Below are 12,081 nucleotides of genomic sequence, written 5' to 3' on the forward strand. Positions count from 1 at the left end.
GTTTCTCTTTATTCGCAAGCTGGATCATGGAAGAATTATCCCTGTTCATGCAAAGGTAAAATAAATCAGAATGGATTTTATGATACATATATTTCAGTATTTTATGAGAACGATTATTTGATTTACACACGCATAAAATATGATTTTAATTACAGACGCACAACCGCCGAAATATAGGCAAGATGGTGCCAGCAGTCCAGCGGAGAAGAACGTGAGTAAAACTGGAACTATTTTGTCTGAAGATTATGCGGAGATCGTTGACGAAGAAGGAGATTATTCAACACCAGCTAGTAAGTACATGTATTTTTATCGTTTATTTTAATATTATTAATTGTAATCGAGAATAATTAAAAATATAGAAAATATTTTTATTGATGCAGAAAAAGGTTGTCAATACTGGCATAGATCTCCTAAAGTCATGTTTCTCAAAAACATTGCACTTTAATATTAATAAAAACATAATTTACATAAATAATGTAAATAAAGAAATAAAACCCCATATAGTACCTGCATTTATGATCTTTTTATAAAATTTATTAATACAAATCTAATGAAATCTAATATATAATCGCATGTTGCATCTTGGAAACAGCACAAAGGTATTTGTATAATCGACAAAATATTTTTTTACATTTAAGTAAAAAGCTTTTCAGAATTCTTATATACATTAACTTGTAAATTTTTTACAAATGATTTACATTAAAATAAAAGGAAAATATAACTTACTATACCAGTTTTGAAGCTCTATTTCTCAAACGTTCATTTTTTACGTTGCAAAAACATTAAATATTACAATAGAAAACAGTATTACAAAAACTGCTATACCATCTGATAGAAGATTTTTAGTTTACATTTAGATTTTCAGTTTTATTTTTAGCTTTTGTTAAAAAAAATGGTATCTAAGAATAAAGTGATACACTGGAACCTCGCGTTAGCGGACTGTTCGGGGCTTTGGTCCGCTAACGCGGGGTTATCTCCTATTGCTTGGTTTCACTCCCACTCCGTGAAATACGCGACTGCATTGCTCATTGCTATCCCCCACACACGCTACTCATGTGGGCCGAGTGCATATGGAAGGGATAGTTTCCGCTAACGCGGAGTACGCTAACGAGGGGTTCCAGTGTATACTTACTCGTACGTAGTATGCAGTATTGATGGTCTTCTTGTTTTGTATTTTTCTTTATATTTTTTGTAATACAATACAAAGGGAGAGGTGTTTAAGTTGATAAAATTTTTTTTTTGCAGCTCGAGATTATGAGATAGTTCGAAATCAAGTAGAATTAAGTGAAATTATAGGAGAAGGCCAATTTGGTAACGTTCATAAAGGATCATACAAAGGAAGAGATGGTCAAACCATCGCTGTTGCCGTTAAAACTTGCAAGGTTGATGCAGATCTTGCCACTGCCGAAAAATTCCTGGAAGAAGCTTGTATGAGAAACACATATAATAAATTATGTATCGATTATAATACAATAAACGTATAAGTTCTTGGTAATTTTAGAAAGATGATTTTATATTTCAGATATTATGCAGCAATTTGAGCATCCACATATTATCAGATTGATCGGTGTCTGCTCAGAGGCACCGATTTGGCTTGTGATGGAATTAGCTAGACTCGGAGAAATGCGCGCTTATTTGCAATCTAATAAACACCGTTTAGACCTTGCCACGCTTTTACTGTATACATTTCAATTGAGCACTGCCCTCTCATATCTCGAAAGCAAGAAATTCGTACACAGGTACTTATCGATAAACGAAATCGTTTATTTCATTATTCGAACATTATAATCTAATATCCATAATGTCTTTATTGTAGAGATATCGCTGCGAGAAACGTATTGGTTTCATCGTACAACTGTGTCAAGTTGGCGGATTTCGGTCTTAGTAGATGGGTGGAAGATCAGAGTTATTATACCGCAAGCAAGTGTAAGCTGCCAATTAAATGGATGGCACCAGAAAGTATAAACTTCCGAAGATTTACAACTTCGTCCGACGTTTGGATGTTTGGTTAGCTTTTTGGTATTAATCATTAAAGGATGCTGAAAGAAAGTCTGTTTTAGTGATTAAACACAATAATTTTTGTTATGTCTCACTGATTTTATAGATTTGGAAATCGTTTTTTATAAGAGTATATGCATTACTATCAGTCTGGATTGTGGAATTTATGTCGAAAACAGGAAAAATTTTATAATTTACGACATTTTTATTATTTCCTAGTAAAAAATGTGGCGCTGCCAAAAATATTTACTTGATCTTAGAGATCTGCAATTTGTACTCACGAAATTCGAGATTCCAGACACATGGATGATAAGAACAAACAATATCAAGTTCTGAAAGTTAGACTTTGATGCCTAATTGAGACAAAATTGTTTTACAAAAATTTACGCATACATACGCATGCAAGTAGAGCAACGTAAAAACAATTTTCTTTGTTTTCGATGTAAAATCTAATTTGACTGATATTAATACGTATATTTTAATTCTGAAAAAATTTTTCGAAATTTATGAAAAGAAATACATACAAAATATTATTTAATGCTGTGCTAATGATTCTACATCATTGACCTCGATCAAGTTTGATTGTCACTCCATCATCCTTTAATGGTTTATGTTCTACAAAGTAATTTTCCTAAAAAAAAACGTTAATAAAACTTGATTATCGTTTCAGGTGTATGTATGTGGGAAATTTTAATGTTAGGCGTAAAACCATTCCAAGGCGTGAAAAATAACGAAGTGATACGCAAGCTGGAGAACGGAGAGAGACTCGCTCTTCCTAATCATTGTCCGCCACGATTATATTCCTTAATGTCTCAATGTTGGAGCTATGAACCCAGCAAGAGACCGACGTTTAAAGAAATTAGAGAAACTTTACAGTAAGTATTTAAAACATTAAATTGTATCTAAATTATGTTACATATTCTTTTTTTTAAATCGTTACAGCGAGATTTTACTAGAAGAAAAGCATCAGCAGCAGGAGACTATGAGGCGAGAGAACAGAAGGGTACAAGCCATGTCTTGGGGTACGTAACAAGTTGTTTGTAATAACGATGACTTAATTTTTTAGCGAAACGCACGTGTCGTTTGACATATCGACTGTATATCTGTAAAATAACCCGTCTCTTTTATAGGTGCAGATGATGTGCCGCCACCAAAACCCTCCCGGCAGCCACAAAATACAACGGAGCAATCGCAATTATCTGCGGCACCGGTATCCACGTACATTGTGGCGCAAAGTCCTGAGGTTCTTGCACAACTTCTCAAGGACAACCAAGCCAGAGGGGTATGTCCCTCCGTGTATACGACACCCGCGTCTCCCTTCAACACTCTGGCAGTGCAATTTCAGGACGAGGATCAAGTCCTAACCACCGCCTGTGTGTCTGACCTACCCTTCTTCGATCCCGCGTTTTCCGAACCACCGTCCATCACCACGCACGACACTACTCAATCGGGCGGTGATTCCACCCTGTCCGATACCAATTTAGATTCCCTCGACTCCTCGGACAACACACCTCTCATGTCGAGCCTAAGTATTTCAGACATGGTAACCCAGACACAATCGCCCGCCGTCAACCGAAAGCAGCAAAAAGTTAAAGAGATGCAAAACTTGTACGCGGTTAGTTCAAAGGTGGTCGGTAGCGTCACGGGGGATCTGTATTCCCCCGTGCAGAAATTCTCCGTGTCCAGCGTCGTTCTGCCGCCACCCGCGACCGCGTCACTCGTGTCAGCTGCGGTCGCGGGCAACATTTGCGGCGGGATATACGGACCGGTCGCTAGTTTCACCCAAAGTTCAGCTATCGTTGGTAATCTCAGTCAAAGCGCTAACTTAAGTGGTAATTACGGTGAGAATCCCGGAAATTCAGGTCCTAGTAGTTTAGGCAGCAGTATAATACCCAATAACAGCCAGACGCAGTCTGCCGTGAGTGGTTCGCATGCTCTTAGTCAGTCAATTAATTATAACTTTGCGGCAAGTAACAACACGAGTCAAGTATTTAGTGATGGTAACAGCGATCAATCTGCAAATCAGAATGTTAACAGCGTGCAGAATGCTGGTAGTAGTAGTAACGCTGCTGGCTGTGGTGGTGGTGGAGATGGTAGTACCATTGTTTACTCTCGTAATATTAACTCGGTAAATGTAGGTAGTTCCGTGCCAAATGCGGAATGTTTGTACGGTCCGGTACTCAAGTTCCGTGCACAAAGTGCACAACCGCAATTAGCTGTAACCGCGACTGCGACCGCGACCGCTACCGAGTTGAAGCCAGTTGGCGCAACAATTGGAAATTACGGTCAAGTTGGAAGAAGCAATCTGGTAGCGCAGAATCTACAATCGCAACCGATGTATCCGCAGAATTATCCGCACCAGCAAATCTATTCGAATATCGCTCAGCCAGCAGTAGCACAACCTATGTATCTGTTACAAATGCAACACGCGCAAAATATCGGCACGCGACAGAATGCTGTTCCGCAGGCCGTATCCTACGCGGCGATACAGCATACGAACCAACCTCAGTTAAGTGGTATCAATCCACCAATTTACACGGCTCATGCCACGTCCGTGTCGGTGGTCCAAGCTCAAAAGATGCACATGTCAAATTATGCTCACCAGTCTGGGATTAGCGACGATCAGATAGCGACTTATCAAACAACCGGCGCGAATCAATCGGCGAGCATTGGACTAATGCAAGCTTCCTCTGTTCCATCACACTTTGTCATGTCGTCCTCGACGACTCAACAGAGTATTCATTCGATACCATCTGGCTACATAGTAGACCAACAGCAACCGAGTTCTCTCGGTTCTATTGATTATAATCAAGTGCCCGTTAACGTCAGCAATGTAATGACGAGCATGAGCAACATGCATCAGCAACAAGTAGCGCAATCTCAGATGGCTACCGGGATCGCGAAAGCAACAAACATATCGCAAATCGCGACGGGCGTCGCCAAGGTCACTAGTTTCGTGACACCACAAAAGCAGGATGAACAGTTGACGAGCTCGACCGACGGCACTCTCTCTGGCTCTCTGATCTCTTCCGCTGTCAGCGACAGCACCGTGTCATCTAGCAGCTCGATGACAGAGGAGGCACAACAAGATCAGGTTTGACCATGCCTCCTAGGAATGTGACAAACGCATCTTATACATTTTTTGCCACGCCACGTCTTGTTTTGGTTTTTTATCTGGTCCGCAACACTTTCGCATCACACTACAACTTAATTACAAGTCAGCTGTACATTTGTATTATGCGCTTTTCTGGTATATGCAAGATATGTACGCACTGGCTCTCAAACTGGATCTTCTATTTTGTTATAATGCGGAGAAACTTATTTTTTAGCGGGAATTTTGACTTACCGTTCAGTAGGCTAATATAAATTTTTGCATGAAGAATGGATGTCACTGATGAATTATTGCAGTAATCATTTAAATTGCATGTAACAAATACGTAAATGCACTACCTTTGTTTTAAATTTATTTTGAATCTCGAGAAACAAGCGTCTCTTTTTCCTGTACATATGTGTTATCAAAAAACGAAAACTTTATTACATAAATTGTTATGCAATTATCTCAAATTTTATAACATTAGAGGAAAAACTTTTAAATATTGGATATTAAAAAAACATGTCGCATTCTAACATAACATAATTTTTATTGTTTTAGAGAAACGTTCATTCGCAACTATTTGACAATCTGACTGATAATTTCAATAGTGGCATTGATGACGAACAAAAACTATTGGAACAACGGTTGTTGGAACAACAACGACAGTCTGAAGAGGATAGTCGCTGGCTAGCGAGAGAAGAGGTACAGGTTTGTTTTACCGATCAAAAATTTGAAAACTTTTATTATTTTCTCATATCTCACGAAAATTACACGAAATTAAATATCTTAATGAAAAAAATATTAGTTTTAATTACACATTTTTAAAAACAAAGAGCTTTAAATTTGTTTGAATTTTGTTTCTACAATATTTTGTTGCAAAATTATACATAAAATCGAAAATTGATATTATATGCAATATTTTCATTTTATTTAAAGTGCAGCAGTTAATTAAACATTTAACATAAAATTTAACCAAATTTAACATAAAAATATTTTTAAATAAACTTTCTAAGTTAAAAAAAAATTTTTTACAAAGATCTGATACGATAATTTTTAACAATATCAAATTTTTTGTGTAAAAACTCGTTTTTTAATAAAATGTTTTATAAAACTTTAAAACTGTTTTATAAAACTTTAAAGAGAGGATACGGAAAAAAGAGGAAAAAAATAATATTTTTTAAATGTTCTATTTTATTTATTTTTTATTAATATCTACTTTTCAAACTGTTAAAAAAATATATTGGAGAATTTTTATGAAAAAATTAATCAAATATCAGATTAGATTCGCAAAAGTCTACATTTCATTTACGTGAATGTTAACAATCTATATTTAATTTAATTTTTTTACAAAAATAGTCAGGGGCACTCAGTTTCTTTTTTTTTAATAAATATTAATTAAATACACATTTATTTCAAGATTTTATTTGATGATAAAACTAGAGAGAAAGGGGTTATGGAAGAAATGACCATTCTCTTTAATTTCAATACTTCATAAATATTTATGTGACTTAGCCCAGTATTCATATACTCATTGAGTCTTATATTTAAGATTATCTTAAGTACTGTCTTAAGATGCCATCAATCAATTACAGAGCTGTATTAGCATCTTAAAATATTACTTGAGACGGTCTTAAAATAAAATTCGACTATGAATACCAGCCATAATTGTTGTCGATACAAGTTTATTAAGCAGAAATTGTTCGAATATACATAACAAACATAATTAACAATTTAGTGAAAAGAGAAAAAAGATTGCGCAGTTATGGAACCTGTAGAGAGAACACTATCAATAAATATTCTCAAAATTATTATTTCTAAAAAATAAAAAATTAATGCTTTTTGATGGATCTTGCATTTCAGTATCACAAAAGTATCGATATCTTGTACATATATCACACAACAGTATCAAAAATATAAGTTAAAAAATCTAGTTTCTGCAATTTTATGCATTAGCAGAAGTATTACATTATAAAATTATTACAATAAACAATATTAGCTAATAAGTATCGTAAAAATCTAACTAAAATTGCGTGCGAAGAGATTATGGGACTCGTGACACTCGTAAGTGATCCATAAGGGCCACCGCACAAACTCTTCCATAACGCGTTACGTTACGTTAAGTACTCCATACGAACCTAAGTTGTACTTAAAGTTTAACTTAAATCAACGCACAAAGAAATCCTTAACGTAAGAACTTAAGAACTTACGTTAAGGATTTCTTTGTGCGTTGATTTAAGTTAAATTTTAAGTACAACTTAAGTTCGTATGGAGTACTTAACGTAACGTAACGCGTTATGGAAGAGTTTGTGCGGTGGCCCTAACTCTGAACGCAGGCAATACAACTTTACGAATGGAGTCTGCGCTGTGAGCCGGTGTCCACATGCACGTCATAAAGATTAAAATAAAAAGTAAAGTGATAACCAAGATGAAGGATTAGAACAGTAAATATAATAGAAATATTAAAAAATGTTAATTCTTATACAATTTAAGAAGTAAGACAAGAGAAGTCGGTTATGGACTAGATCACTAGATGTAAAGTTATGGAATTCGCGATATCTCGCATACTTTGTGTTGAATTCTCGAGATAACTGTCCGAAATACTTCTTTACATACTGTTTTGACGTTATGGTTACTAGTCATTAGTGTTTCTTTTGTTGTCATAAAAGCTGCATTTCAGTATTGTAAGTAGCCGAAAGTTCTATAGGTGTCTATTCTTTACCTCATTTTGAGAAATATATCGGGTATCAATTTTTTAACATTAGTGTAATTTGAAGGGCTTGAATATATCTTTCAAATAACATTATCAAATTTAATGTTTGATGTAATGTATACATGCATTTGACATATAAAATTATACTGCTTGCATTCAAGATTATGGACCTTTGCGATTGTCACAAGTCTGAGTCCCATAATATCTTTCCTTATAATATCTTTTACAATATTATTACGATACTTAGTTAATATTGCTTGTTATAATACTTTATAGTATTTTTATAATACACAAAGTTGCTAGAGCCAAAGGTTTTTATATTTATACTTTTGATTCTTTTGTATGATACTGTGTATATACGATATATTAATACTTTTGTGATACTAGTACGTAAGATCCGTCAAAAAGCATTAATTTTTCATTTTTTAGAAACAAAAATGATTTGAGAATATTCGTTAGTAATGTTCATACCTTCATGACACGCTCCGCGCGTGTCTGTGGTGTCTAGTAATTGTAAAACCCTTTCATATATACAAAATTCAGTCGATCACCCACATAGATCATTTTGACCCTTATAGGCCCTCCTCCTTTAAAGTTCTATCCTTGCTTTGTAAATATATGGTTGAAAACCTCTACATTTTTTCTTCGTCGAATCATGTAACTTTTAATATAGTAATATAATAATAACCCAAACTTTTGATCGGCATTGTATGTTAATAAAACGATAATAATAATACAACCAATAAAAAAATTAAAATATGATTAATTATTTCCTGTAGATTTTTCGACACTGAATACGAATTCAGTTTCCATATTGTTCAATTACATCACAATTTTGAGAAATTTGCAATTAAAGTTACCAGAGGGCTATTTTTATGGACCATTTTATCATTATAACTACGATATGTCACAAATATGCTTAAAAAAGTTGTATTGCAATCAAAATTAAGCGTTTTGTTGATATTTTTTACTTTTGAAAGAAACTTTTGTATAAGTTACGATATAAAATAAGATATTGCGGAAAAGCTATGAAATTAATTATTAATGATTTATCAAATAGCTTGCAACCATATTTTTTTAACCCTTATCTGGTCAATCTGACCCTAAACTAAATTCAATTTTTAATTAACTATCGAAAATTCACAAGAATCGTGAAAATTTTTTTACATATTCAAAATCAAATTTTAATTAAAACTATTTCATCTCTAAGTAAAATAAAGGTAATTTATAATTTTTTCAAGTCATTAATGTCAATATTTTCTTTGCGGCAAGCATTTTTGTTCATTGGGGTCCCAACAGACTCCAGGGGCTCTGTACCACCTACCGACAACTATCGGTGTCGTTGCACAGATTTTTTGCCATATAAAATATCTGCGCAACGACATCGATAGTTATCGGTAAGTGATACAGAAAGCGTTAATTTGCCTGCTAAAATTTTTTGCAGCACTGTCGAAAAAATGTTGGTGCTTGATTTAAAACATAAACATATTGAAACAAAAATAAATATGCGTATATAGACAGAGCACCAAAATTATTTCAGCAATGCTGTCAAAATTTAAATTAAACCGAAAAATTTGAACGTACGAGTTAACGCCTTTTTAACCGGCTTCCTAGTTAATGCCTTTTTCAACCGACTTCCAGTTAACGCCTTTTCCAACCGGCTTCCGAGTTAATGCTCTTTTCAATCGGCTTCCGAGTTAATGCGTTTTTCAACCGGCTTCCGAGTTAACGCCCTTTTCAATCGGCTTCTGAGTTAACGCCGTTTTATTCGGAAGCGACGGTATATACCATAATATACCATATTTACTTATAAATATTTTATTAACCATAGTCAACAAAACATTTCTTTAGAGAACTAAAAGTTGTAACCATATATTTAATTTTAATTGTAATAAAACTTCTCCGAGCACATCACACATCGTAATTACACAGGCACACAAAAAAAAGTGGTTGGTCCAGCGGACCAGACTAGTCAATCCTTATGTATTTTGACCCGCTGAATCCGAATCTAAGGTCAGAATTGCTGAATTGGATCATTTTTTCTTAACCTTAAAAAAACACCTTGTAAAAGCAGTTTAGGTCACACATGTATAATCCGGAGTATGCAGGCTTGCGTAGCCACATTACCCGAGGAAAATCCAATACATATGACAAGTCTGAGCTTCTGAAATGGGTAATGTGGTTACGCAAGCTTGCACACTCTGGATTATACATTTGTGACCCAAACTGCTTTTACAAGGTGTTTGAGGTTAAGAAAAAATGAGCCAATTCCCCAGCTAACCATTTGCTGCCAAATTGTTAGCAGACTGCTAAAGATTTCTTGCGGAATCAGGTTGCCAAAACCATGGCCTATTGTATCCTCGAGTGCGGTCTAATTGCAACCAAAAATTGTCATAAAATCCTGATATCAAATTGGGTGCAACAACAGCAGATCTGTCACTAATAGTACAATGATAAATTCACGCGGTAAATTGAGAACAGATGTTGCAACGTAAACTTACAACAGAATTGTACCAAATATGTAGCAGATCTGTATTCATAGATGACGACAGATTGGTAACAGATTTGTCGAATCTTTTTGTTTTCGCAGTTTTGATTTTATTTGAGAATCAATGTAAACAATCTCCTGGGAAGATTTATTAATTCAGGAGTAGAAACAGATTGAATAATTTACCCCATCCCCTCCTTAGCATCTAATATTTCTTATAGGGGGGCCTCAATTGACATATCTATTTTTTCCCTTTATATTGTAAGTCTGTCATCTATTCTAGGTGCAATTAATTTCACTAAATTTCTTGGAGTTAAATGTCACTCCAAAAAAATAAAAATACCAATTCTGTATTATAAAAGTATTATGTGGCGGTCCTCCGCAGCGAAGGAAGGTAATTTTTGCTTACCTTAGACGCGCTGCGAGTGGTTTTCATGTAGCGCGTTGGCTGCATTTTACTCCCGAGAGAATAGGCCGCCTATCGGCGGTGCCGCGCTTTTTATTGCCAATTTGACATTTCGACAGATCTGCTGCGTTTCTGGCATCAATCTATCGCGTATTTTGATGCACAAATGCTGTTGTATTTCTACAGATAATTTGCTGACATTGTTGTCAATCTGTTATCAATACTTGCAGCAAATCTGCTTGCAGTTCACTATTATTTTGTCATGTATTCTGATGACAGATGTGTGCTGAATATCTGCTAACAGTGTTTGCAATGACAAGATGTTTCTCATCTGCTGCCTTTTTAACAACAGAATCTGTTGCCAACATTTGTCATAGCAGAAATGATTATCGAGGTCAGCAATTCTGACTTTGGATTCAGATTCATCGGATCAAAATACATAAGGATTGACTAGCTGGTCCGCTTTTTTGGTGTGCTTGTGCTATCATAAAGTACATGAAAATAGTTCATTCTTACAATTTTAACCCTACATAGTTACATGGAGTGTACAGCACGCTAACAAGGGAAATGCACTAAGTGATAATCGCGAATGAATATGTGTTATATATCGTTCGAAAGGTCTTGTCAAGTAAAATTTATGTGTGCAATATTTCGCTTGAATAGCGCCTTTAGAGGGCGCTATGCGTAATGTAATTTACATAACTATTTCTATAAAAGCTAATTAGAGTTTTTGCTTCAAAAATAATATCAAATAATAGGTGTCTATTATAATTATATATAGTATAATTAGTTGCACAATTTTCATTTGGGATATTTTATTTAATTCAGGATAAATTGCATTTTCTATTTTATTTTAAAAGTACAAAAGGGTGAACTTCCATATAGGTCGGACCCTCAATTTTTTGAAACTACGTACGTATTCTTATGTATTTTGGCACACTGATACGAATATGATAGTGAAAATTGCAAATTTAATTTTTATAGCGAAAACCATAAAAATCACGGTTTTTTCCATTTATTTCTGTAAATAATGGAAATTTCACAAAATATTTTAGATAAAAGTTATAGATCTCATTAAAATACACATTTTATGTTCTATTGATTTTTGCCATAAAGACAATAGTTTTGGAGAAAAATAACGTTAATGTTCAAAACTTTATAAAATTCATTTAACACAATTCGAGTTTTGTTAGTTACTTAATAATGGTTTTGTTAGTTAATAATGAAAGGAGGTGCGGCATAGCCTGTTTTTCGTCTACGTGTTTTCTGTATTACACGAGTTTGCGATTACATGACTTTCCACGCGTTGCGAGGTTAGGTCAGGTTAGGTTAGGTTAGGTTCAGTCATACCCCCTCCCTCGCCTTGCTTACAGAGCGAAACGTCC

General features: G+C 34.7%; 1 protein-coding gene across 11 annotated transcripts in view; it reads left to right on the forward strand.

The window, feature by feature from the left end:
• Positions 1–12,081, forward strand: part of LOC105833444 (focal adhesion kinase 1) — a 106,213-nt gene that overhangs the window by 88,537 nt on the left and 5,595 nt on the right. For 7 of the 11 annotated variants that reach the window (XM_036291568.1, XM_036291561.1, XM_036291560.1 and 4 more), the window contains 9 exons: positions 2–55; positions 156–290; positions 1,246–1,428; positions 1,523–1,739; positions 1,817–2,007; positions 2,669–2,873; positions 2,941–3,020; positions 3,129–5,092; positions 5,651–5,800. In XM_036291568.1, the coding sequence (XP_036147461.1) occupies positions 2–55; positions 156–290; positions 1,246–1,428; positions 1,523–1,739; positions 1,817–2,007; positions 2,669–2,873; positions 2,941–3,020; positions 3,129–5,092; positions 5,651–5,800 (3,179 nt within the window). The remainder of the gene's footprint in view (position 1; positions 56–155; positions 291–1,245; positions 1,429–1,522; positions 1,740–1,816; positions 2,008–2,668; positions 2,874–2,940; positions 3,021–3,128; positions 5,093–5,650; positions 5,801–12,081) is intronic. The other 4 variants (XM_036291565.1, XM_036291564.1, XM_036291569.1 and 1 more) reach the window with 4 other exon arrangements.

This window comes from Monomorium pharaonis, chromosome 8 (assembly GCF_013373865.1).
Source record: "Monomorium pharaonis isolate MP-MQ-018 chromosome 8, ASM1337386v2, whole genome shotgun sequence".
Lineage (NCBI taxonomy): Eukaryota > Metazoa > Arthropoda > Insecta > Hymenoptera > Formicidae > Monomorium > Monomorium pharaonis.